We start from the raw sequence: 27,332 nt of genomic DNA, 5'->3' as shown, positions 1-27,332 counted from the left end.
CCTCACCTCACCTCACCTCAGCCACCCCCTCCACCTCAGCCACCCCCTCCCCCTCAGCCCCAAGGGCCCCCCTCAGCCCCCGTTACCCGTGTGATGAGGAAGCGGTCCCCGCAGGGGCAGGGGTAGCTGTACGTGCCGCTCTCCGCGTCGTACTCGAAGTCCTCGATCTCCACCTCGTCGTGGAACACCGCCATGATGGCGCCGGGCCGGAACGGGCGGGACGCGACCGGGCGGAAGGGGAGCGACGGCGCATGCGCAGAGCCCGCCTGCCCCCCTCCCTTCTCTCCCTCCCCTCCCGTCACGTGACGCGGCGCCGGGTAGGGCAGGGCTGCGGCGCGGGCGGGCGGGGGACGTCTGTTGGGGGGGGGGGCGCGCGCGCGCGGCCGTTGGGCAGGTAACGGCCGGTAACGGTCTTTAACGGTCTTTAACGGTCTTTAACGGTCAAGGGGTCTGAGGGGAGGCTCCCCGCGGGGCTGCGGGCTCGTCCTGAGTCTTCTCTCAGGGCACGGACAGAGCCGGGAAGGGTGCGGGGGTCACAGCCGGGGGACGGGCTGGTCCCGGTCTGTGAGGGCGCGGCTCGGAGCGGGGCACAGGGCACAGCCAGGACTCGTCGTGAGAGGTTCTGGAGTTCGTTAGCTGCGGAGCGAAAACTACAAACCGATTTTATTGGGGTTTGCAGCGTTGGGAGGTGATTGATGATGGTATCATCCAGGTCCGGCGGGGTCCGCACTGGGAGAGCTCAAGAGTCAGTGATTTAGGGCAGTCTCACTCTTTTATTTATTTATTTATTATCATTTTTCTTTTTTTTTTATGCGTAGAACTGCACATATTTATATCCTAAATGAGCAGCTCTCAAAATGAGGCTAGCTTTAATGGCCTGCCAACGCTAGCAGCACAATGATTAAGCTAAGCCAAGTGCGTAAATTAAGCAGCTGATAATCTTTCTACTGGATTTTAAAGTTAGGCCACTTGTTTGGCCAGCAGGTGTCGCCATGGTTGGTAGCAATCCCAGAAGAGGTTTTGAAGGGTGCAAGATGCTTTAAAGAAGAAAAAAATGATTTAACCTTCATTCTTAGTTCTTGGCCTCCAAAGCAAAACGTTGGACTTCTTGCTGTGATGATTTAGTTAAAGTCACAGGTATTGGAATAAACTGCTTACATAAAAATGTCCTCTTTCAAACTTCACTTTTAATTAATTGATGTGATAGAGTGAAAAGCTCGAAAACAGGAATCAAAAAGCAGGTGGAAGCCTAAAATGGGAGATGCAGATGAATGTGAGCAAGCTGCAGTATCTGAACAACTCTAGATCATAAGCTGATCTCGTGAATTTGAGTAACTCGGTGCTTTCTGAGCAGGGTTTACAAACTGAACGTGCTGATCTCGAGTGAGGGGTGTGATTTCTTCATGAGATGTGTACATTGTCTCAATAGACTACTTAAAGAATGATAGTACATGTTACCAATACCTTTTCCACATTTGCACGTAGACGGTACGGAAGTATTTTGTTCAGTAAAGTACTCAGTATGTACGGTGGCAAAAACTTTTTACCGCAATTTTGCCTGCTGGTGGTGGAAGAGTTTTTAACAATTCCGCTTTGAAAAGTCACAAGCTGCTGTGTAATTAAATGCTAAAAGGCTATCACAAATTACGGACAGGAAGTATTTCTTATGCTTGAAGTGGGCATTTTAAGCAGTTACAGTAAATGTATTCCGTTTCTGAGCAGCCTCATTTACGAAAGCTCTGCCTCCCATTTGTACAAGATTACAAACAGGACAAATTACCGAGTGACCAGCCAGTGCAGCTGCTTGTGAAAGCCCAGCGTATAGGCCTGATTAGTTAAACAAGCTGGATCATTGCCATTTAAAAGGATTCAAAGGGAAAAACAAACAGTTTGAAAATAAATTATATGCTTTAAAAGAATGCGGGAAAAGGGGATTTAAATTGAAGTAAAAGAAGCAAGGGACAGCTTCATAGAACCAGTATGATAACTTGCGAGGTGAGGATAATATGGTAGAGAATTATGTTAATCCATTTTAGGAAAAACAAAGGCAGATTTACAAGCAATGAGAAATATCTTTTGGCTCACTGTGAACCTTTTCCTACACTTGATGAGTGAAGGATATTTCTGATGTTTTGAAAATTGTGCGTCAGCTCATATTTCTCTGTCAAAGCTCCATTTTGGTACACAGTTCTGAAATGCACCCTGTGTCTCCACAGGAGTGTGTGGAAGTCTCTTCTACCCGTTTAACTGTTTAGAGGTGTAAGTATTTTGTAGGGTGTATGATTTGCTGCGTTGACATATGTATTTCTACATCAGCCCCTTAACCGTTCCAGAAAATAGGGGGCATGTACGTGTTTTTAACCCATAAATGGTTTTATTTAATGTTTATAAATGTCTATTAGAAAATAAATTCTGTCTGGGAAAAGGTAATACATATTCAGTGTTTGTCCAATCTTTTTTTCAAACACAAATACTGTGTGAGCACTTGGAATGACAGATACGCTGGCCAGGAGGGACTGCTGGGTGTCATCTGGTCAAAGTCCTGCTTGGAGCAGGGCCGGTGCCAGCGCGGGATTAGGCCGGCCCCAGGTGCAGGCCTTCACGCTTCAGTTCATTGTGTTTCTGTCGTCCAGTCCTGCAGTTTCTCAGTGCCCCCTGGAAGGGACGCCGTCCCGTTCAGCAGGCCGGCCGGCCCTGTGACTTAATACCCCCCACACCCACAGGTTTGCCGGCGGTACGTTCCGTCACCGTCAGCCAAGCTCTCAATGAAGGTGACGAACATCAAGTGGCCACCAAGCCTTCCCGTCTGCGCCCAGCCACTTTTCAGCCGCTCCAGCAGCCCCTTTGTCTGGCCTCAGCTTCCTAATGCCTGTGGTGTGGGAGGCGGTGTCAGAAACCCCAGGGAAGTCAAAGCACGTTGCGTCCGCCGCCGTCCCTTATTGCACGACCACACGCATCATCGCAAGGAGACGGCCTGCGTTGTCAAACACGGTTTGCCCTCGGTAAATCCCCGCTGAATCGCCCTGATTGCTTTCCCGGCTTTCACGCAGGTTCCAAAAGGGCAGGCCCTGAGCATTTTTCCGGTGACACGGGTGGTACTGACTGGACACGGACACTGCTTCTTGCTTCTTAAAGATGGCCGCGCGCCTGTCTTTCTAGTCAGGTGAGGACTTGCCCTGATAACTGTGGCCTCTCACAGATGGTAGACAGGGGCCTCACAAGCATGGCTACTGTGTCTCATAGTGCCCTTGTATCCTGTCGGGCTTTGTGCATTTGGGTACATCCAGCTTCTCTAAGCAGTCCCTAAAACTGTCGCTGCCCCGCTTTTACCTGTCCTCCTTCCCAAACACTCGTGGTACAGGGAGAGGTCTGGCGGCAGGCTCTGCGTGTGAGGACAGAGGTGAAAACGGGGGGACTTCATCATTTTATGCATCATTTGCGACTAGGCTGTCTTTCTGTTCTATTCGTGGATGCATAGTTTCACTTCTTTATTATACTTTCATATTTCTAAAATTCCTTCTTGCTGCCTTGTACGTCTGTTGCTAATTTTAGCTCCAGCTGAGCTTTGGCCTTCCTGGTTTCATGGAAGTAAAGGGTGAGAATGAGCAGTGCCAAACAGCGGGTATTTTACTTAATAAATATTTATATGGATTTTTCAGGAGCTGGAGATTCTGAAGACAGCCCGGCCATCATGGCTCATGCCACTATTTACATGGGTGTGACGATTCCTCAGTTCCTGAGAGGTGCTGGCAGAATTTGTCCTGCTCATTCTGCGCTGACGGTGTTGAGGCACTCTGCTTTTTGTTACTGCACAGTGAATGGGTAGGTTATCCATCTACAAACGCTTTTTTTTTTTTTTTTTTAAGGAGAACGTCACGATAACACTTCAAAATAAGTCTGACAAGTTATTACAGACCTGTAAATACTTAGCTAGCTCCTGATTATGTTTTTCCATTTAATTCTTGCTTAGACTTACGTCATCTGAAGTGTAGGCTGGATTACACAGGCAAATCATTGTACTAACAGAAATTCCTATCAGTGAGGGACAGTAGCACAGTTGTCAAAATGACAATTTGTTTGCTTTTTGTTACAGCACATTAAAATCAAAAAGGAAAATGGATCATCTAGAGAGAACAGCAAGAAATTTTCGCCAGGAGGTTAGTGTTCTGTTCTTTGGGATGTTAGTAACTTTTTTTGTCTCGTGTGAAGAAACTGGATAATTGGTTTTGATTCTCAGGATTCCTTTTCTCTTCTACTAGAGTACATTTCACTTTTTTTCCCCTCATTTTTCATATTTGATACTGTTGTAAAACAGGTGGATTTTGTGGTGAATGGATGAAATGTAAGGAGGAAGAAAAAATTGTCAATACACATAATTGTTTACTTCATGTTAGACAAGAAATTTAATTGAATTCTAATCAAGTATGGACTATGATAGGTAATGAAAGCACACCCCTGTCCACCATTTATACATCTGTTTCTCAGATTTTTATGGATTTCCACAACTGTGATCCAAATTTGAGATTAACAAAAAATGTGGAAAGTGTAATTTTATACCATGAGAAGAAGGATAGAGGTGTAGGTGTCTTGGAGGGAGAGTTGTTTGTTGTAAAACAGATCTTGGTTTGTATGTGCTTAAATTCACAGGTTCAAGGAAGATTGGGCATTGTTCTCCATCGCAGTCCAGAAATGCTTATTCTGGATACAGTTTTGCACGTTTTTTCCTAATGTTCAGAGGGGAACATAGTCTTGTATTTCCTTCCTTTCCTTGGGTATTTCCTTTCTGCAATTAGCTAAGTAGGTGTTCTGAAATTTTAAATATTTTGAGAATATGACTGCAGTTCTCAAAAATATTTCTCTAGTGAAACAATTCTGAATTTTTCTTAGGCTCTTCCAGAGAATGAGAGTACTTTTTGAAAGTAAAGTGGGAAAAATCCCGTCCCATCCACATACAGCTGCTCAAGTGGGTCCGATTTATGCTGAATTAACTCAGCACACGGATGGAGTGACTGTGTAGACAGGTGTAGATGGATGCATGTTCTTGTTTGCTTCAGACATGGAAAGACGGATTGCAATTTTACAACCACGTTTTTATCTTGTATATTTCTGATTGCTTGCCTTGCTTACTTTTTCTGGTGAAAGCAAAAGCTGGGTAGCTGGAAAATAAGTGGAATAAGTGGATACTCAGGAGCTGGGAGCTCTGCGGTGGTGCGAAGAACTGTGTAAGGTCTGAGGGCAAGAAGGAAGCTGTATGGCTAGGGTGGAAGAGCAGGGCTCAGTTCTGCTAACACAAATTCTCAGCATGTTAGAGGATTATGTTGTTTCTTTTTTAAAAAATGCTTGATTTATATTTGGTTACTTTTCTTCTGACCACTTTAAAATAAGTTTATTTTAAATCCTCCACTTGGTTTGAAATTCCGTGTAATCAGCAGTTTGCTTCTCGCAGCCTGTATTGCCTTATTTGGCCATCACAATCCTTTAGAAAGATGAAAGAATTATAGGTCTGCATTGCATTAGCGTACATGCCACACTATCACCTGCTGAAGTGTGGTAATGTGAAGGGCAAGGGCAAGAAAAAGTGCCTGACACTTTCTTGAAATACAACGGCAAAGTCTAGGGTCTTCCTCTCTTACTGCAGCCTTGCTCAGGGCTGATCGGATACACTTGCGATGGGCTGAAATACTGGCTGAACATCCTTGGTCACCCTGGCAAATTTCATTTTTGTAATAACTTCATCCTGATTATGAAGTATGTTTCCAGTGCCCTGTCAGATGTATTGACCAAAGAACAAATTAGGGAGTGTACACAAGAGTAAAGAAGGGAAGAAAGAAGATCCAGAAGATCCAAAGTCCATTTCCTGCACTTACAGTTCCTCTGTTAAAACAGCCATTTAAGTCATGTATTTGACATTTTGGCTTGTTAATGTAGAATGATCACTTTTCCCATTTAATGCTATCTGTTAATGTGGAAAAGAAACGTATGCTACTTTATTTTAAATTGGCAAATGTCCTGCTGTTTTGTGGGACAGCGGATGTGTTCAGATGTTGCTTTACAAAGAAATTAATTTCCTGCCATGTGTTTTAAATTAGCATAGTTTCTTTTCCTTTTTCTCTTTTTCCTCCTTTTCCTTTTCCTCCTTTTCCTTTTCCTCCTTTTCCTTTTCCTCTGCTATTTAGTCTTACACAAATAAGAAATGATAAAGTTGTGGTGGCGTTACTAGTATTTACTAATGTGGCATTAGCTTTTTCTAATAGAGTTATGCATATTGGCCTGTTTAGAAACTATGTAGGGTACAACTTTTGTTTTAGAGGTAAAAATTTGATAATTATAAGTCAAAATACCCAAAGAGGAGGGACAGGGAGGGGATGATAATCTGTGTTGTACTTACGGGCATCAAAGAGTCTAAAGTTATGTGGGGCAGTCCTCCCCATGTGATTCTGTTGCTAGATTTGCCTTTCATTTAGAAAAGTACTATTTTTCATCATTTGTATTTGGTTTTTGTTGTTGGGTTTGTTTGGTTGGTTTCTAACTCCTTAGAAGTGGTATCAGATAAATAGCTGTGACTTTTGCATCCCCCCCCATCTGGTTGCAAAATAAAAACTCCTACATTGACCAGTAATGAACGCTTGTGTCTCAGTTTCCCTGTGTGTGCAGGTGACACACGTGGTCATATGGGTAGGTGTGTAAATGCAGTAATGCAAGGCATTCAATTACTTCAGTAGAACTAGATGCAGATCCCAAATTCTGTCAGTGACTTCAATAGCAGCTGATAATTTTGCAAGTTTCCTTTGTCAGTCTTCACATCAGAGATCTTTTTATTTCATTGCTGGAAAGATAGGGGAGTGTTTGCTTTGTGCAGGTGTCAAGAGAATCTGAAAAGTGGTAGTTGGCAGCTGCTTCTCTTTAGCTGAAGTAAAACAAGTTGATACACAATCTTAGATGAAGCCTGACAAAAGTGACAGACGTAGTGGTCTGTAAGTAGGAAACGGTTTCTCTCTTCGCTCTGTAGGCCACTGTCTTCTTGGTTCCCTACCGCAGTGAAAAAATGTTGGTGCTTTAGGTAATTAAATATTGCGGGTAATGGGAAGTGATAGATATCTCCCCTACAGATCCTTAAGTACTTTCCCTGAAGATGCTGTTTACATAACGCAGTGACTTACTTTCCTTTTGGTAGGTAATTTCACAAGCCAAAGTGTGTGGAATCACCAATGAATCGGAGACAGTCAAAAGACTCCGTCTGGCTATTGCAAATAAAGATTTTACGTTCAAAGCAGGACAGTGGTAAGATTTTCCGATATTTAAGGGGAAAATTACTCGCAGAAGTCCACTATAACAAAATGGTAAATGGCCTCTGATAATTGTGCCTTGGAAAAATTTAGTAGTTTATATAAGAGGATGTTTAATTATTCAGGGCTGAGAAAGTGCTGGTATTTTTTAAAAAGCCATTATTAAATATGCTAATATTAATTTTAAATGTTCAGTCCGATTGTTTCAGTATTTTTCTCTGGTTTATAAGTGCTACAAGATTTCTACAAGAACTTCAGAATCGAATTGTTCCGTTGGAAGGGACTCCCAAAGACCGCTGACTCCAACTGCCTCTGAAGTACCCTGCACTTTATTCTGCAAGTTGTCTTTACAGCTTGTATTTACTGGTCATTCTTACAGTGGAGCAGGGACTGCTGCTGCTTTGCAAGTTATTTATTTTTTGGTTTTAACTGTATAATTAAACCAGAATTGCCTGTTATCTTTTATTCTCCCTCCCCCCAAAGCTTCCTCTTTGAAAGGAAGAGCCTGTTAAGTCAGTTTCATACAGAACTACGTATCTGCAAACTTGAAAATAATGTTGAATTATTAAGTCTTTAAAATTGGCTGCTTGTTTAAGCAACCTTACAGTGCTTTTGTTGTTCTCTCCCCCCCCCCAGAACACACTGGATTTTCATGTTTGTCTTCCTTTCTTATTAAAAATGCTTTCGCTCCATCAATGTTTTTCTCTCTTAATTTAAAATTATGAGTAGTTGCTTTTGGCATTGGTCATTTAAATGGTTCTTAAACTTTTTATTGGCTTAGGCCATCTGAAAGCGGTTTTGCTGGAATCAAAGTATAGCTGTGAGGGTATTAACAGCATATGTTACTCTTGTAGTGTTAATATGCTGGCTTTTAAATTTAGAACCAGAACACAAGATGTTGATTGCAATAATTTGTATTTGTGGAGTAATCTGCTGCAGTTTTTGCACATGTGCAGTGACTCATATTAAATTCTTGCTTGCCAGTACTCAGAAAGTGCATTTACCCTCCAAAAATGCTGCAGCAATTATCCTGCTGAAAACTGAAAGCTTTAATTATAATTACTCTTTTTCATTTTCTTCTTCCTTTAAAGTGTTCTAATGCTATTGTAAGGGATACAACAAGTTTTCTATACTTGTAGCTATAAACTGTGGTAACATTTTTTGATGAGCCATACAAAATACCAGACCACAATTTCCTGAGTAGAAAAGGCTAGCTTGTTAGAATTCGCTATAGATGTTACAGCCAAAGATTATCACTAAAAAATATATAGGTATTTTTGAAAGTGTTTTAATCACCCAGTTTTTCAGAAGCAAAGCTTAATTTGTTTTTCAAGCATGCTGGTAGATGTTCGTCTTCATCTGACTTCAAGTAATAACGAAAAGACTTGTTCTGTTATCTGTTTAGATTTCCTAAAACACACGTTGAGGTATGTGTGCGTTACAAATAACCTACAACAAGTAGCTTTATGGTTTTGTTTCTAATCTCCAGCAACCATTAGTAACTGCTAATGGTTGTTCTTTTCTTAAACACTTGGCCTAGGTAGCCTGTAAAATGAAGGAAATGAAAAACAGCGGTAAGGTCTTCTCTGAGTTACATCTTTTTGTGCCTCTCCTTTTTGTGAGGCTGTAACACTGTGTTTTTTTTCTCTTTTCTCTACAATTCCTTTCACTTAAGCTGTCACAGATAGTATTTCCTCTGTCTTCTTACACTCCCTATGCACAGCTGAGACATGTCATCAGAAATACAAGCTAGTCCACAAATTATAGTATCCTAGGCACTGAAATCTTTCATCATGATGTAACTGGGAAAGAAATACATAGAAGGAAAAATACACCTGCATTAGTACTATAGAAGGGAAGAACTACATTCAGTTTAGGCTTTACAGCAACGTTTGCTTTTGTATCTAAGTTTCTCCACCAGGCATGAAGAATTCCTCCCTTTATAGATCAAGGAGAACATTATAACTTGAATGTAAATTGTTACTTTACAGCATAAATGTCATTTCTTATTCATTTCGTTAATCTAAATAGTGAGATTATTTTCCACCAGAGGGTGGTAAAGAGCTTTAGTAGCTTATTGAGGTGTTCTTTGATATGATACGCGCTGCAACACAAGAATCATCCTTCCTCATCTCTCGATCCTTACTGCCAGGGATGCTGAGCCCCAGTTAGTGGGGCTGCAGAAGCTGAGGACAGCGAAATAAGCGAAATGACCGATTTTTACAGATCAGCCAGCCTTCTCAAGTTTTGTTGTTTGTTGACCTTTCATGTGCAGTCAGATATAAGCCATCAAGTTTATAAGCATAAAGTAGAAAAGTCTTTCACTGTACTACTGTGCACTATGCACTCTGCGCATACTGCAAGAGAAAGAGAATATTTTTCTTCAAAGGCTGAAGTTTCGTGGGGAGCAACCAGGCAATGTTTTTTATCCAGTAGTAAACCATTCAGAGTGCATCTCACCTCCCTCAAGATTCTAAAGTCTCCATGCAGAATACAGCCTTTCTGTTTAAAGACAACATGCAGTGGAAACTGGTCTACATTTCATGTTGCGTTCCCATTTAACTAATACTGAGCCAGCTCAACTGAGGCTTGAATTGCATAATCATTATGAAGTACTTGGCATTGCTTACCAGTGCGGCTGTTCCCTAAGCGGAGCAGCACAGTTGGCTTTGAACATTGGTTTTATTTTGAAATACAGGGATATTGTTATGTGCTGTAGAAAATTGAAGTATTTAAAGATTTGGCAACACGGAGGAGTTTAAATGTTAGTTCATACACTGACGTAAAACTTTTTCAGATGCTATTTGAGCATGGAAGCCTTACGTTTATGAAAATGAATTACAGCTCGCACGTAATAATGACTCGCCTTCCATATTATCTAATTGCTGGTGTTGCAAAAGGTTGGCCATATGTTACCTGCTCATGTGTAGAAACAACTGATGCATGGTTTACTTTTGCTTAAAGGAAATTGTAGTTAACTTATTTCAGCCCCAATTTCTACCATATAGAAAAAGATATCTGCCACCAGAGGGCACTGCAGCTCAACAGGTAAAGCAAAGCTGCTTATTCTAGTAACTGACTTTTTACATAAAGAATTTTTTTTTTTTAATTCAAATATTTCATCTTCCAAAGAAAAGTGTTTATTCAAAACCCCCAAATTTCCCCCAAGTGAGTTTCCCACCCTTCCTTTGTTTCAAAATTGAAGAGAGCAACAAAGGCATTGAAAAGAGCAGGATTTAAGCTACTCTGTCAGGCCATATTGTGTTTTTGCTTTGTTTTAATATGCAAATAATTTATTTAAACAGTTATAATTCTAGTCTGTTGCAAGACATTGCATCTAATGCTCAAGGCAGAACAGTTTAAAGACCTGCTGGTATAATAATGATGATGATGTGTTTCTAGATGACAATAAATCTAAGAAAATGATGTTAGTCAAGATTAAGTCTACTTATTGGAAAAGTTATGTTGTGGAAGTGAAGATGTTTTTGTAAAGGTTGGGTAATAGAAATAAAGCCAGCAATTTTGTTTTGCCTACTGTTTTCCATGTTTTGGTTTTGTTTGTTTGCTTGTTTTAACTTTTGGTTCTCATCAATTTTTAGGGTTGATTTCTTTATTCCTGGAGTATCTGTAGTTGGGGGATTCTCAATGTGTTCAAGTCCTGGTCTGTTGGAACGAGAAGGAATATTAGAGCTGGCAGTTAAGTACACTGCTCATCCTCCTGCTCACTGGATTCACACTGAGGTAAATGAGATTAGTTGTTGATTGTGAGCTTTAGCATTAGTTTTTCATTTTCTTTTCTCAGTCGGGGAGGGTGGGGGTGTTAGACTACTTTCTATATTGACTGCAAAACTCCTGTTGACTTGTTTGAGCATTTTTAATACCATATAAATGTTAAAACCTTTATTCAGTGAGAAACTGAAATAGGATACTGATACGGTAATTTAGTTATTGTGATCTTTTTAGTCAACTTGTGCTTGGTGGGCTTAGTGATATTGCAATCTTCATCTAAAGGTTCTTGGTCCTTTGCAATTCATGCACTGAAATCCAGAATTTGCATAGTATTCTTTTAAATATGCAGTATTTTTGTAATATTGACATAATCTAAGACTTGATTTGTTTCCTATATTAAACGTAAGGCCTGACACTGGCCTCCTGCAGTGTTTTGTCCATCTGTTTACCCTGTTTAGTAAGAACAGTACTATCTCTGCTGCTGATCCTGTTTCATTGATGATCATTCTTACCAACTTCTGTGCTTTTCACAGTGCTCTTTACTATGAGCTGTCCTATTTGCTATTTCCTGTCTGGTATTTAAATTGCTTAAATGTGGCCGCAGGATTTAAATTGACAGATTCTTTCAGGTTTACAAATACCGCAGCAGTGTTCCTTGTACAACATATACAGTAAAGATTAATGCAACTTTACTAGAATTGAAAATATCCAAAGTGATGCTTATCTAATACTTAATCTAGTACTAGCCCATCCACAATATTTCAGTTGGTGCCATATCAACTTATCTCCACTGGAACTTACACAAAATAACCTTTTTGAGGTGTTGTGTAGAAAGTGTAGTGGGCATGCCAGCAAGACCACGTAATAGTTAAAAGAGAATTGCCTGTTGTTTTGGTAATGCTCTTTAAAGAGAACGAGAGCCTAAGTCCATAATAGCCAGTCTCTGAAGACTCTCTTTTAGGATTTCTGATGTCATAATTCAGTTTGCTGCTGATGAATTTTCTGGTTGAATTTATAGGAAAATCTTCAGTGAAAAGGTAAGCTAGTTCACATGTGATGCTGAAGAAAAACCTGCAGGGTGTCTATTGACTGTTCTACCTAAACAAAAGTGCATGCTTTTTCCTTAGGAAAGAAGAAAAAAAAAAAAAAAAAAAACAATCTAGCAACCTAGAGTTTGAAAAGGTTGTATATAGGGCGAAAAAAAATCTGGTACTTAATTGTTGAAAAGTTATTTATAAGGGAAGTTAATATCTCAGGGTAAAAGATGTCATGGGACCAGTACAGATTCAGAGGTATTTAATTTTTAATATTTCTGTATATAAAATCAATAATTTTAGTACAGTGTACCTTATAGCTTTTGGAAAATATAGCCTTTTATTTTAGAACAACGCATGTGTAATGCATTGCCTCACTTCTCTAAGGCATTTTAGATCAGACAGGAATGAGATTGTTGCACTCTAAAAATGCTTATTTCCACAAAGAATATCATACCCAATTTCTTGGGAGGAAGTGCTTTTTTCTGTAAACGATTAACTTCTAATGTTTCAACTTTTCTTTTTCTCTCTTTTTTCCTGCCTTGTTTTGCTTACCTCTCCTTTTTATTTTTAAAACCCTGTATACTGTCTGAAATGAGTTCTGTTTTCTGCTGCTGTTGGTTCTGTTAACTTACAGAGAGATGTGGGAGAACTCACCTGGCTCCTCTGTACTGCATTCTCACTCTTCTTACAGAGAAGCACTACCAGTTTACCAAGAAGATACTTACCCACGTTTTATTTATTGTACTTTAGTTTCCCATGTATCAAAACAAGCAACAGCAACAAAAAACATGCTTTGGCAAACTTCTGTAAGAAATTGTTTTTTTCTGTACAGAGATTTTCCCCCTTTTTCTTCTTCTGCAACACTGAAGCTGCAAATGCAGAAGTGGTCCTGCAGGAGATGTTCTTGTGGATACTGACATCACTTCTGGGTTGTTTCTTATTAGAAACAACCTTGAGTCTATGAAAAACCTTGAGTCTGTGCAACTCATTCTGACTTGCTATGAGGCCTCACAGCAAGGCCTTTTTTGACATGAGACTGGGATTGAGTATAATTGTGATCCTTGCATGTTAACCTCGGGTTTTCACAGCCAAATACTGCTGTTGAAAAACCATCAGGTGAATCATTCCTCTTCGTCTCTTACGTGGGTGGGAAGGGGGAGTCACCATCCTGCCTCAGCAGAAGACTGAAACTTCTGAAAGTACAACTAGATCTCTAGAGACACTGTGTAATAGATGACTTCAGATAAATGGAAACTGCATTTATTTTAAAATACCTTATTTTTCCCTCATTGGTCAATAAGAATAAAAAGCTGAAGTTCAGCAAGTCTTGTGACGTTGAGGTGCGAGAATGATTTCAGCCTTTGCTTTTAGTTTTGAAATTAAATATCTTCTTTTCCATCCTAGTGTACTCTTGACTCAGAAGTGGCTCTGCGAGTGGGAGGTGATTTCTTCGTTGATCCTCAGCCTGGTGACTCCCCTGTAAAACTAGTGCTGATAGCAGGAGGTGTTGGAATTAACCCATTGTTTTCTATACTGCTGCATGTAGCAGATCTTCATGGATACCAAGAGGGTAAAGGAAATGCATACAAAATGGGAACGGTGAAGCTGTACTACAGTGCAAAAAATACAAAGGAACTCTTATTTAAGGTAAATAACAACTAAAAAAAATTTGAACTCGGATATTCAGCTATTAGTGTGTGTATCATTCTGTTGCCAAATTACAGAGAACTCCTCTGTGTAGGACACCGTACAGAGGCCAAATCACTTCCTGCCTCAAATCCCACGTGCGTTTTAATTACTCACACCAGTGTACAAATGTTGGATGCTGTTGGATATACCTATTTTCATTGACTTCCCGATCAATTGATTAGCCCTTCATGTCCACAGCGTGCTATAATCTTGTAAGAGCATCCCAGTATACCAGAGATTCTACGTACGGTAACGTATCTGTGTATATACACACTAATAGTATGAATTATGCTATACATTGTGATAGCATAACCACATAATTGCAGAACAGATTGTATTGAATGTAAAGACTAGCAAGAGTAATTATATCAAAAGGAAACGCTTTCCAAACTCATAGGGAACCTTTGTTGATAAGACGGTAGTTGTTATTGGGTGTTTGAATGAAGGATTTTATAAGCAGTTCTCATAAAATTGCTTCTAGCAGTACTTCGTCAGCATTTACTTAGCAGTTTAAGATCAGTTATCACACACTCAGCCATTAAGGGTTACTGACAATGTTTTATGCTCATGTTAGCACAGCTTCTGTAATGAAGCATCCCTAATGATTTACGTTTCTTTGAAGAATTGAAAGCTTTTGATTGCAAGATCAAGGTGAAAATTTATGATGACTCCTGAAATTGTACATAGGATCCATCATGAGTTTTTCCTCTGTACTCCTACCTTATTTCTAGACCCGAAGATGTTTGCTTTCTTGAAGAGTCATTTGTTTGTTGTTAGAAGCAGCATAACAAACTGGAACCTATCTATTCTTCCATCTGGCCCTTCTAATCTCCCATTCTATTCTGAGCCTGTCCGCTATTTTTCAGCGCGGGAGCCAGCATTTCTTGGGTTCCGGTTCAGTAGCGTTATGACAGCAGAGCTGTATTAGAGCTTCTGGAACAGAAGAGAACACAATGATATGTTGCAATGCTTAAAATAGATTTTTCCCTTTGTTTTTCATGTCCCTCCAGAACACTTAAATAAAATTCTTTATGTCTGTGCAGAGGATTGAGGGAATAGGATCACTGGAGTCTTTATGTTGTGTGAGATACATCTATATAAATCGCCATGAGGAATTCCTAGGGTTTTGCTGGTGTTTTGGAGGACCTGTTTCCTGCAGCAACGTACATTCAGTGTGGTCCTTCATCCCTGCCAGCCTAGGGTAACTGGTCCAGCACTGGTTTGGGATGTGCTCTGGTTTCACAGCTATACGCACTGCTTTTGAAGATCTCATTCTTTAAAATGGTGGAAGCAGTCAATCTTAGAACAGAACTACAAAGGACAGCATATTAACTGCTGCTTCAGGGTGCCATTCAGCTGGGTTTTCCTCATTCCATTAGGACTGAATGTGATCCTTATTTCTTTATTGTGGCTGGGATGCTGGGATAGGTGTTTTCCCTTAAGTGTATATGGCTCAGCTGCCTGCTTTACTAACTTACCAGGCTGCAAAGATCCTGCTGAGCTGTTCAAATTCTCCTTCATTCAGTTAAAGAGAGCCTGTCCCTTCCCCTAGGATACCACAGGAAAGTATTTTGGTGTTGTATGCCACATGTGTGTGATACCTGCCACTTTCCATGTCTCTCAATTTATGGAGTGGTAGATGTACAAGTAGGTGCTGTGAATGACTGCAGGATTATTTCAGCAGGTTAAGTCCTGCCTTAAAACTGCTTAGGCATGCCTTCTGGCTAGGTCTTAGGACTTGGACTCACCAGGACAGGATTTGTTTCAAAAGTGCTATCAAATTGTACATGGTTCCATATGAAGGGGGTGGAAGTTCAGAGTTGCATTCAGAACAGTGAAAGCAGGACAATATTAGAGGTACTGGTACAGCAGTGTCTTACGTGCTGCTCTGTATTCCACGTCTTTGTAGGGAATCAGAAACAGGTTTGCTATGGAATAAAATGTCTGCTTTTTTTTTTTTTGCTAAGCAGTCCATGGCAGTCTGTTCAGTGCAGTAACGAGTTAGTAAGGAAACCCGTAGCAAAATGAGCTAATTTACCTATTCACAGAATATAAATTATTTCCAGTGTCCATTCCAGCAGTGAAAATCCCAGTTGGTACAGAATCTAGACAGTAAACTAGTCTTAGTTTCAGAACTAAGTACAGCATCTGACTGACAGGGTTTTTTTGTTTGTACGTTTCTGTTGTTTTGGTTTGGTTTGTTATTGAACCAAAGCCACTAGGTTTGTGGTGCTAACTACCACAGTTGTGAATTACCAAACTCAAAATCAGAGTTTCTACTCTGGTAAAAATAGTGTGAGTACATTACACAGTAGTTGGGTTTACTTGGGGGAAAAGAAAGAGTAAAGGACCTAGAAGTTTTACCAGATAAAGCAGCTGAGACTTAAAAAATTAGTAAGGGATGATAAACACTTGCTTCATGATTTTTTTTTCTGTTGTTTTTTTTTCTTTTTTTTTTTTTTTTAATGGAAAACCCATGTGGAAGTGGAAGAAACCAGGAAAGGACATACCTGGTTGTTAGATTCAAATCTTAGAAATTACAACCTGTTGTAAAAAAGGAGAAAAGCTCTAATAACATAGCTGGTAGTATATTCAGATTCCAGGTATAGAAACTCTGTGTACTTCTGCAGATCAGTCCTTTGAAGTCGAGCCCGCTGAGTCCTCAGTGCTGAAAAGCAAGAGTCCTGGTACTGACTAATAATCACTGGTGCGCTGGGACGGTATGCGTACATCTGCTTTGATTTAATGGCCTGTGGTATAAGCAAGTGTGTTTAACATTACAGAAAAATATTCTTGGTTTGATGAATGCATTTCCTGGAAAGATCACGTGTCGTTTCCACGTTACCCAGCAGAGCTCACAGATCTGCGAGGAGCTTCAGCCGTATGTCACAGGTAAGCGTCATGGCACTGCACAGCACCCCTTTCTACACTTCGAAGTTTGATTGCCTCCTTGGAGATGAAGTTTAACGTAACTACTTCCAGCGTATGTTTACATACATAATTTCGTATTTCTAAAGTTAAAGATTTAAAATGAGATGCAAGTTAAACCCCAAGTAATTTCAGTGTACATACTATGCTTTGGAGAAAAATTATACTTTTGCAGTGTTTGTTTGCTTTTCTACTGAACCACCTCTATTGAATCTAAACTTCATACTGGTATTTCCCACTGAAAATTTATTCCAGAAACTAGTACTTACTTTGCTTAAGGCAGGACTGATGAAGGATAAGATGACTTGCAGGAGGTACTTCATCATGTTTCCATTTCTGTTGTATTTGTCTTAGAGATACTTATCTATTTTTTTTCATCTTAATATGGGATTTTTAGTTGTATGTAAGCCATGTTTCTGTTCAGTGACTAATATCCCATGCATTCCAAGCTGGAAGTACTGATCTAGATTCCCAGAAGCACAAATGGGTTTGGAGGCCTCAAAACTTGATACCTATTACCCTTAACCGGGCCTGACATTTTTAAGAAATGAGTGGTTAAAATGCCCCTAACCAGTGATTCTTTTTGATATTACTACATGAGTAAATATCTCTGTTCTCATTTCCTACTTTTTTTTTTTCATCAGAGGGAAGAATATCTGAAAAGGATCTAGAAAAACATGTATCTAAGGATACTTTATGGTACATCTGTGGTCCACCTCCAATGATAGAATCTATATCCAAACTACTGTACAACGTTGGTGTTCCTAGGAACTGTGTTTTCTTTGAGAAATGGTGGTAGTGAACAGAAAATAATTTGTTTTCAGCGTATTTTGATATAGTGAAATGTACAGAAAATGGACTTTGAATTATTTGGGAGATTTTACTTCATAAATGAAGCTGTCTTCAATCATAATGGTGTTCTTTTAATTTAACAGTAATATAACTGTAATACAGTGCTGCTGCTTTTGGAAAAAAAGTGATTTTATATTAAAGACATTAACTGTTCTGGTTTATGGATGATTTGTTTATTTCTTGCGGGTAGCAGCATATTTTGACTTTATACACTTGTTGTACTAGTCACCTTTTAAAAGACTGTGTCCAATTCCACAGTTGTAGAGAACTGATTTTACAGCAGTGCCCAATCAGTTTATAATAAATAATAATTCAGGCCATAACTTCTGAAACACTTCTGAACTGTTGTGCTGCTGAGTAAACACACTCCCTTCCACTGTTCTAGATATTGAAGTAATAGTTTTACAGAAGTAGAGGTACTGCATTGTGACTTCCTACACCTGCCCCTTCTTGTTTAAAAAATAAACCAACCCTTTTATGGGGTTTACTTAGGTCATTGTCAACTGTGTTGACAGTAGGAGACATTTTTTCTTAATCATATTCAGACCTGCATTAAAAATACTGGTGTGTGAAAAATCTGTCAGCCCCCGGCAGCGCTGCACAGAGCTACTCCTGTGAACCTGTATCCCTTTGCTGGTGCTGAGGCAGGCCATCCAGCTCGTGCTTACAAGCGCCGTGTCCTCAAAAGCAGCAAAGATCAGCAACAGCTGAGACAGGAAACCTCCTTAATCCCGCTTCAGTGTAGAGTTTTAGAAGGTTGCAGGACATACCCATTTTGGTTGGGGGAAAAAAGTGTCTGGAAACCTTGCTCTTTTAAGGTGTGTCTGTGCCACGAGGTGCTGATAGCTATGTCCTTCTTGAACAAAGTCCCCTCCTCCCCCAGCTTGTAGAAAATCTCATCATAGAAATGTTGAAAATAATAATTTAAAAAGCTATAATGAGAGAGAATTAATTATCCGTACAGACAGTTCAAATCCTTAAGTGGTAGATTCCCAGTCTATACCTGAAGACCTCAAAAAAGGAACATTTAAATTACTACAAATACTAAGTAATATTGGATTATTTTAAAATCTGAAACAGATGAGGCCTCCTCTTTGTTAGTGGTTCTTTTCCTTGAGCTAAATATTTCAGAGAGTGGTCAAATAGATAATGCAGCAAGCTTCCTGCCATCAACAGCCCTGTAGTTTGCCTTAAAGTGAGGTTGCAAATATGCTGATCCCATCACCTGGTTTTCAGCCTGGAACAGCACTGTTGGTGTCAAGTAACTTTTCAAGGATCCCTTCTTGGTACTTGGGTAAAAAGGCCTATCACCAGCCCAGCTGTAGTTTTCTCCCAAGAAATTGTTTCAGCTTCAGTCTGCCGAGTCTTGGCACTGTTAACCTCTTTCATCAGTCTCAGATACATTTTACAGGTTGTAGGATGCCTCCTGCCCCATCTGCACTCATCTCGTCCTCAGAAAATAGTGAGACAGCCGAACAAGGAACCTCCTGGCCCTTGCTTTGAATGCAGCAGGAGAATAGTGCTGGTACGTGTGGTAATTGTTGCAAAGTTGATTGAACAGACAACTAACTCAAATAATCCTAGAGGTTTTAGCAAAGTGAGTTTCAAAGGAGGAAAGCTGGGCTTCCTGCAGTTCAGAACAAACAGAACTTAAGGAAACAAGGCTGCACGTTCGATTGTGAAGAGGTGAATAGTGCATTACGGATCTTAAAGATCTGTCTCAGGCTAGGCTTTTGGGGAACAGCACCGTGTTGGGGGTTTGCTTGCAAGTCTGCATCTCCTGGTGAGCGCAGGCTCATATGCTTGTGCTTCGATACCTTACAGCACTATACGCAAGCTGCAGTCGCTTGTCCCCTCAGCAGTCCCTGCAGCCCAGGGGGAATGTCCCATCAGATTCCCTCCTACTGAAACGAGGGGAAGGATTCTTTCTGAGTTCCCCTATTTCAAGGAACGGTTCCTTGTTCAGTCACTCCGGAATGTAAATAGGACAGTGTGCTTGTCACAAAGAATAAAACCAAGGGGTATTGTGTTCATGAAGATCACAACTGACAGGTCAGAGCTTGATGCTTGAAGGAAGCAGGGTTTTTCCCTAGAAAAGTGCAATAAACGGGGCTCTTGGGAAGTGTGGTGCCCTAAAACAAAAACCCAGCGAGGTTCCTCTGTGTTTTACCAGTGTAATGATAAAAAGATTCTGAGAAACCTTTATATGTTATTTTCCTTATGACTTTGAAGTTATTAAGTGTATTATAAACTGCTTTACCCTTTATTTCCCTTAATGCACATGCTTTCTTCAGCCCAAACGACATCTCTTTCATAAACCACTCCTCAGACACGCACCAAAATGGCCATTTAACAAAAGGCATCTCAAAGCCCTTTGCTTCTGTAATCATCCTCATTCCCTCTAACCTCTTTCTGTCATCCCCGGTTACACTCAGACGGAGAGCTGTGGGGCAAAGACACATCTCTCTAATCGTACGGTTTCACCCGCTTGTGTAGGGGTATTAAAAACTCACCCACGCTCCCCTCTACAGCAAAGGTGATACATACACACACACACACACACACCCTGCCGTACCAATCGCCTCAGTTACTGTTAACAAGAAGTTCTTTTCTTACCTCGAAGTTATCCTGCCAAAAGGCCCTGAATATCTTAGCTCCATAATGCATATAACGGTAATAAATGTCAGCATCCCCTGCCGCCATAGCTTTTTCCTGTTGACACAAAAATACCTGAGAAGTCTCTTCTTTCTAGGATTTAATGGTCTTGTAGTGAAACATCGGTTTCACCTTAAAAGCCTTTTATTAGATCCTACTCCGTCATAATTGAAGCAGAAAAAAAAAAAGGAAAATTAATTAACCTATATAAACATACGCTGTACAAATAATTAAATAAATGTGATGCTACTCTAGGCTGAAGGAAACAGAAAGCAACCCCTGCTGTTCTGAAGCTACTGAGTTGGCGAAACATTCTCTTCACACTGTCAAATCGTAATATATCATTTGAGAAAAATGTTTATTCATCTCATGTTTGTGCTATCATCTACGGAAAGACTTAAGCAGAAAAAGTAGACTAACGGTTACTTTCCTGAGAAAAAATGGTAGAATGAGGTGTGCGTTCATCTCCACACTTAGATTTAAACTTCGTGAGGTGGTCTGTGAGTTACCTGGTGTTACAGCTTCATTGGGCTGAATCGTTTTTGTCCTCTTGTGACATTTACTTTAGCAGTTCGCTGTGTGCTCGTCTGATACAACGAATATGAAGCATTCCTATTGGATTTGCATTAATTAACTGGAAAATAGTGACTATTCCGTTATTACATCATTTTAGTTAGTAGGGTGCTTTTAGAGGGAATAAAAGAAAGCACTTACATTGAAAGCCTTTTCTTCCAGCCCTTCAGTGTATAGGTAAGGTACTGATTAGAGTCAGCTGCCACATTGAGCACCACAGGCACCTTTCTGCTGATGAAGGCTTTTGCGAGGATAGCCTTTTAAATCCTGAAGCACGTTTCCACTGACAACCTTGGATACAACTCTTAATTCATAGGTGCGTTGGTATTGTTAGCCAGCACTCTTCATGCCTTTGAGAAGCATTTATTGGCAAGAAATTAGTATCTGCTCTTCTTATGCTTTTCAGTTACAGGATGATGAAAATCCTGCATGAAAATCGAAAAGTGCTTTATTTCTGCCCTATAATTGGCTCCCTGAGGCAAACGTACCGAGTCACAGAAACTACAGTGAAAAAGCAGAGTCTCCACATGCTCACCTCAGAAACTGAGGATGATATAGGAGCCAAATTAAGAAAAAAATAAAACCAACAATGTATATTGTATATTGTTTTCTGCTTCATTTCTAGCTTCATTTCCATGCGTATGTGAAAGCAACTGTGCGCTATGATTTCAATGAAATTGTTTGCAAGTACACAGACCAATTAAAGAAATTATGCAAGATGAAGCGCCAGATACAACTTCTGTGCGTTTGGCCTCTCTTAAACTTCACATAAACTATTTTGACACCTGCACATTTTGGACTTTCAACCCACCTTCAACCCCTGTATCCTGACCCCCTGGTGCTGGTTTCAATATCCAATTGTATCAATTTCAATATTCTTGATTTCAAAATCAAGGGATTGTTTCAGCAATCCCTTTCCCATCCTTCACTTAATTTAGCCTGTTCCATCCTCTGTTCCATCTTCATTCAGCCTTTACGTTTCCTAAGTTGTCTGTGTGCCCTTGGAACCCATCCTCTCTGACACTTGTCTCGTTCAGAGGCCCGCTTGCTCTAAGCACCACCGCCTCCTCCTGCCAGCTTAACCTGCGTGCTCTTCCTTCGAGAGGCAACTCCTGCGACTGGTCTGCACCTGTGAGTTCTGTGGTCTCACAAGGAAGCGTTAAAACATGTTAAAACACACCAGCGAGCCACCTGCCTGTGCTGTAGCGCTTCATGGTCACTCACCAGCCCACACGTGTGTCGCACCGTACCGCCGCCCCCAGGCTCCAACCCGGGGTGTGCAGGCAGCACTCGCCGGTGTCTCCTTCCCTTGCAGGAGGCACTGGGAGGCTCTGTCTAGCTTGGGAAAAGCACAGCTTGGGCTTAAAAGAGTTGGTCTCCATGGCGAAGGAAGGGGCCTGGCTTCTCGCCCTGCCGCCTGCTGGGGGTGACAGAGCCTGCGAGGGAGCTGGGTGCTCGGAGGAGCTGTGGCTTCGCTGGCAGAGGTCAGTAGAGTCCTGCCCCTTCCCTGCAAGCTCCAGGTAGAGGCAGTGGCTCCGCAGCCAAACGTCCCTTTCAGCCTCTCCCACATACAGCCCCTCCACTGCTGGCCAGGTTTGCAGACACGGGAGTTAAGCTCTGGCCTAGCCATTTCCCTTCTCTGTTCAGGCTTCAAATAAGGTGCCGACTGCTTGCCTTCATTTCCTTGGCCACTGTGGTGGTCGTGCTTTTTCAAGCCTAAAATGGCAAAGAAGGCCAAGATGTAAAAAACACGTTAACAGATCACTGCTGTACCCCCAGGCCGCCTTTGCAGCCCTCCTCACGCCTGTATCATGGCTGCACGGTGAGCTAAGCTCACACGTTGACTTGAGATGGGGGCACGGTGAAGGTACATGCACAACTCCGGAGAGCCAAACTAACTCAGACTCATTCAGAGTCACAATTGGAATTGATTACATGAGTATAAAACCAAAACAGTTCGCCCTTTTTAAACTGAAAACCAGCAATTTTCTTGTCAAACCTGCCCAACCCTAAGCCGCTCCGGCAGGTACAGGAACAGAGTTTGGTATCAGACAAGGAAACCTCCTCACAGAGCCTATGTGCCCTGCCAGGCCGGTGACAGAAAACCAAGAAACCAAGAAGTCGTAGCACTCAGTGACTACAGCTAACTCTGAAGTTAGGAACTTCAACATCGCGCCGAGACCCCAAGTTCCTCCTTTTGGGGACAAACAACTGGCAGTTGAGCAATTACCACAAATAGAAAAGCTCCTCATGAACTTTATTTCTCTTCAGTTTTGTAAGCAGTTGGGATCCAAAAGAGGTCGAATTGCAATCCAATAAATGCTTTCGCTATTCAAAAGTATTTGCAAAGTTCACTCTGTTGCAACACTTTTTGCGAGTAAAATGTTCATTAAATACAGGATTTTTTTAAACAAGGTTAATATAAAGCTAGTCCTTAAAACAGAAACCATCAGTAGAAGTATCCTATGATAGTAAAATTTGCAGACAGCTACTTTAAACTGTCCAGAGCAGAGACCTTGTCTTTATGTGGAACAACTGAAATAACAAAGTTTTGACGTTACTGGAACTTCAGCCTAATATCAAGACACAGAATGAAATAATTGAAAAATACCGCCAGAAACTGAATTTACTTACAGTCCTGTGGTTAAACCACAGAATTCAAAATAAATACTCTTCAGTCAATCGATGAAAAAAATATTACAGTACTTTGTAGGTATGAAATGGAATGGTTTGAGTGCCATCATCCCAATTAAATGACTATTCAAAATGGCGTGATTTTTCCCTTCTCTGCAGTGTTCTGCCAACTGTACAATTTTAAGGCATGGAAGAGGCTTTTGAACCACGCTAGGTGTGCATTTGATGCAGAACACGGTTCTTCTGTTGTACAGCATTTTGGTTAGAAGAGTAAGGAAAATTATCAGGCAGAAATCAGTCCAGGGAAAAAGCAACAAATCACTTACAAAGCTTTTGCTTCAAAAAAAAAATATGAACAGGGAAATTCAGAATATATTTCTCACCTTTTTTAGCAGATTGCGTGACCACTTCTGAATAGGGATCAAGGTGGTAAAGAAGAGAGAAACAACTAGTTCCTACATTTTTAAGAACACTGAAGTGCTTGGAGAATATTGGTACAGAAATTATATTACACATGTACATTCACTTGTAAATATTTTAACATAGCTCCAAACATAAAAATGTTGGTAATGTTACAGAATTCTGTTAGGTCCCAAAATATGGTTACTTGTATTAAAACAAAACAAAACAGAACTCTATTAAGGTATTTGTATTCCGTAAGGTCATTTAGTGACACGTGTAGGCCACTGACCCCTGCTATTTGTGTATCATTTTAGTTCTTTCCCACAACATATTTCATAGCAATGAGGAAGTTGGGGAAAATCACATGGAAGGGGCAGATGGTGACATCTAATTCCTATTTTAGTGAAGAGCCACTGAAACTACTCTTAACCAGCTTTGCCATTTTATCTGCTTTTCTGTCTTCCAAAACCCCCACAACTATTGCTGAACTTGATTGGCAAAGAGAACGTAAGCAACGGGAATAGGAAATGTCATTTTATATTGGAGTCATCTGCCTCACACAAGTGTATCATGTGGCTTGTTTACCCAGTGTGCCTAAAATAGGTATATGATTTGCTTATTGCTTGAAGATCTGCAAGAGTTAATAAAATTCAGAAGAGAGTATCATCGGTAAATATGCTGTTTGAGATAAATACAGATACGGCCTTCGTATCTAAGCCTTCCGATTTCAGCCTGTTTAAGCCCAAATACCGTTTTCATGACACTACAAGCTTAATGACAAAATAACATATGGCACAGTAACTTCTCCAGCTAAGATACGTGGACAAGAAAATATTACAGAGTAAAATCTGAGCCAGTGGAACGTTCGCCTTGAACTAGATACAAACCTATTTTGCTACGGTCAGTCACAGAAAAACCCGAGTATATCTCTGTCCCTACTTTTCAATTTCAAGTGTACCTTTAGAAGATGGAGTAGGGCCTTTCCCACTCTGTAAAGTGGATGGAATTTTGGCATTAATTTCTGTGGGTTAGAAAGCCCCGTGTAGTTAAAACATCGAGACAGCAGTATGCAAAGGGGCAAAATAAGTACAATGCCAAAGAAACGCTGAATTGAGCAATGGAGTTAGTGATGGCAATTAGCGAAATCTGTTCTTTTGTCTTGGCAAAGTATCAGCAACTCACAGGATTCCTGAAAACTCGGTCTTTTACTCACAGCAAGAGTCCGCATCCAGTCCTGCCCCCTCGCTCCCGGGAGCGCAGTCCTGCCCCGCCACTCCCTGCTCCTCGCACACCCCGGCGCCGTCTTCATGGGTATCGCAGCCAGCGAGACACGTTTCCTCCGACAATGCCCCATCGTGATGGGTACCTCTGTCGTTGCTGCCGCCTACCTCATCTCCCAAGTCTATCACGTCACCCAGCTGCTGCTCTGGGTCAGGCCTTGCTGCTGCTGAGATTTGCGCTTCTAAGTTTCTTGTGTTCTCCGTGACTTCGAATTCCTGCTTCTCCGACGTCTGCTTCTCCCCGCTGCTCAGCTTGGCCTTCACAGATTTCTTCATTTGTTTGTTGTGCATGTCATCTTTGGAGAACCTCCAGTGAAACTACAAATAAGAGGTGCAAATGTTAAGGGCCACTTGAAATAATCTCAAGCTGACGTTTGCTTTCCTGAGTAGAAATGTTTTTGTTATTTAGTTTTAATTCAAAGTTAGCCTGCCCAAAAAGACCTAAGATGAAAAAAATTGCGTGACTAAATCAGACGGCCTTAAGATCATTTGTGCCTACATGTATGCACCTATTGCACAGAGAAAAGAGACTGTTACACATTCTGCTTCTGCTGTTTTATGTACCCAGTAGGTTCCTTTCTAAAAGATATTTCATCATTGGGGCCCAGGGCATCCTGGCAGACAGTGTGCACTGCGTGGAAAGCAGGTCTGGAAAGCTGCACAAGTGCTGACAGAGGAAGCAGTTATGTGGTATTATTCCGTCTTCCTCCACCAGGCTAACAGGGGAACTGGCACTGTATCCAAAACTATACCCAAACAGTAAAATACTCTGCTTTTTGAAGAGACAATACAATACTGTCTCTTGCAGCATTTGCCACAAGACTTGCCACAGCTGTTAAAACAGTGTTTTAACTACTATTGAAAGAAAACAAAACAGCCGTACCTAGAAACCTTGAAATACTGACTTAACTGGTCTAACATAAGCAGAGTCTGACAAATATGTCATTAATACACAGGCTTCATTCGTCAGAAAAAAAAATGACTTCTCAAGAAAAGGCAGACCAGGTTCCAAGCCACAGCTGAGCCATCCTACAGCACGCTAAGTCCATGTGGACACGCACGGCCATTTCACCAGGGGCGTCCATGCTGAGGCAAATTCAGGGATGGGTTAGGAGGAAGTGCTCAGTATTTTCCTTATGTCACAAATCAAAAAGCTGTTTTTTCCCCTGCGACCGTGGCTGTGTCAAAGTTGGTCAAGAGAACAATTTACATTCATAAATGTTTGATTTAGCTATTTATTCCTTAAGCACAAAGCAGTTCAAAGCCCATTAAGTTTATTAGATTGCAAAGACGGAGCAACGCTCTTTCCTGCTGCTTGTCAGAAGGTAGTATTAAATAAAATAATAAGAAAATGAAAGAAACTGGCTTTCACAAGATTCTTGGTTTAACTTAGAGGAAGCTTTCTTTCCTTTTTCTATAAATTGTAATGGTATTTAAGTGAAAGATAACTTCTCAGTTCTGGAGCTCAATTGTTTAAAATTCACAGACACCTGAGTGTTTTCCTCTTTGATTTGCAGAAGTGCTGGACACCCACAGCTCCTTTGTAACTCAAAAGCTCTCTCTGACAGAAGACAAGATCAGAGCCCTGAACATGATAAAGATCAAACTGTAGGAGATTCTGCATATGTATATGTAGTTATTCAGGTATATGCACTGTATTTCACCAAAAAAAAAATGTATACAGCTAGTTTCTGCTGAAATAAGCACCACTTTTTAATGAAGTAAATGAACATGATTACCTCATCATCAGTTGAATATTGCACCAAGAAGAGTACTTGTGTCTTACCAGAGAGAAAAAGAAGTTCTACCAATCCTTGCACGTTTTCTTTCCTGTTCACGTGGCTAAACTGAACAGCAGCGGGTTGGTAAGCACAGATAGGATGGATCAGTTTCCAACACTGCAACATCCTTTTAATCTCATCAGTGTATTTCCCTCCACAAAGTGGTTATCTACAAACATTTTAGACATGCCCTACCTAAGCTGAAAAAAACCCTGAGAGCTTGTGATGTTACATGTGCAGAATATTCAGCAACTTAATCAAATGCTAAGCTTGGTGTCTTTGAAGTGACTCATAACAGCCATTTACAGACGTTGGCCAAGTCTCAGAAATATCTATATAATTATAACCAATGTGCCCTATTTTCCTTGACCTTTAGGCTGAAAATGCATGCTAGTAATTTTTGCCCTCAAGTGTGTCTGTATATTTAATACTGCCAACAAGTGAATCCTTTGTTTTGTCAACCAAACGTTGTTAAATAAGTTTTTA

General features: G+C 40.8%; 3 protein-coding genes across 6 annotated transcripts in view; 1 reads left to right on the top strand and 2 right to left on the bottom strand.

Annotated features, from left to right (window-relative positions):
* The window catches only part of DPH3 (diphthamide biosynthesis 3), a 39,153-nt gene extending 38,861 nt beyond the window's left edge, over positions 1–292 (bottom strand). The window contains exon 1 of one of the 2 annotated variants that reach the window (XR_014580090.1): positions 87–292. Coding sequence is in view for 1 of the 2 variants with exons in the window: in XM_083825134.1 (XP_083681260.1) it covers positions 87–194 (108 nt within the window). In the remaining variant the exon portion in view is untranslated. The remainder of the gene's footprint in view (positions 1–86) is intronic. The other variant, XM_083825134.1, reaches the window with a different exon arrangement.
* Positions 239–17,682, top strand: OXNAD1 (oxidoreductase NAD binding domain containing 1). Of its 3 annotated transcripts, XM_083825131.1 has the most exons (10): positions 239–317; positions 3,051–3,163; positions 3,660–3,822; positions 4,094–4,157; positions 7,175–7,281; positions 10,886–11,027; positions 13,457–13,493; positions 13,599–13,699; positions 16,525–16,633; positions 17,314–17,682. In XM_083825131.1, the coding sequence occupies exons 3-10, from the start codon at positions 3,692–3,694 to the stop codon at positions 17,466–17,468; spliced, it is 846 nt and encodes a 281-aa protein (XP_083681257.1). In that variant the 5' UTR covers positions 239–317; positions 3,051–3,163; positions 3,660–3,691; the 3' UTR covers positions 17,469–17,682. The 3 variants fall into 3 exon arrangements, with proteins under 3 accessions (XP_083681257.1, XP_083681255.1, XP_083681256.1); XM_083825129.1 differs by having other exon boundaries at positions 245–317; positions 13,457–13,699; XM_083825130.1 differs by lacking the exon at positions 239–317 and adding an exon at positions 737–1,137 and having other exon boundaries at positions 13,457–13,699.
* A 5,303-nt stretch (positions 17,683–22,985) lies between these two features.
* Positions 22,986–27,332, bottom strand: part of RFTN1 (raftlin, lipid raft linker 1) — a 96,298-nt gene continuing 91,951 nt past the window's right edge. Inside the window, exon 10 of the mRNA XM_083825120.1 lies at positions 22,986–25,383. Within this exon, the coding sequence (XP_083681246.1) occupies positions 24,991–25,383 (393 nt within the window). The 3' untranslated portion in view covers positions 22,986–24,990. The remainder of the gene's footprint in view (positions 25,384–27,332) is intronic.

Source organism: Anser anser, assembly GCF_964211835.1.
Source record: "Anser anser genome assembly, chromosome: 2".
Classification (NCBI taxonomy): Eukaryota; Metazoa; Chordata; class Aves; order Anseriformes; family Anatidae; genus Anser; species Anser anser.
Note: the sequence above shows the minus strand (reverse complement) of the source record. Positions and strands in the feature narration are given on the sequence as shown.

Excerpts from the sequence above, each read along its gene's own strand:
- OXNAD1 (XM_083825129.1), top strand. The coding sequence starts at position 3,692 with ATGGCTCATGCCACTATTTACATGGGTGTGACGATTCCTCAGTTCCTG. Across the intron at positions 7,282-10,885 it reads ACGTTCAAAGCAGGACAGTG|GGTTGATTTCTTTATTCCTG; the intron begins GTAAGATTTTCC and ends ATCAATTTTTAG. Across the intron at positions 11,028-13,456 it reads CTCACTGGATTCACACTGAG|TGTACTCTTGACTCAGAAGT; the intron begins GTAAATGAGATT and ends TTTCCATCCTAG.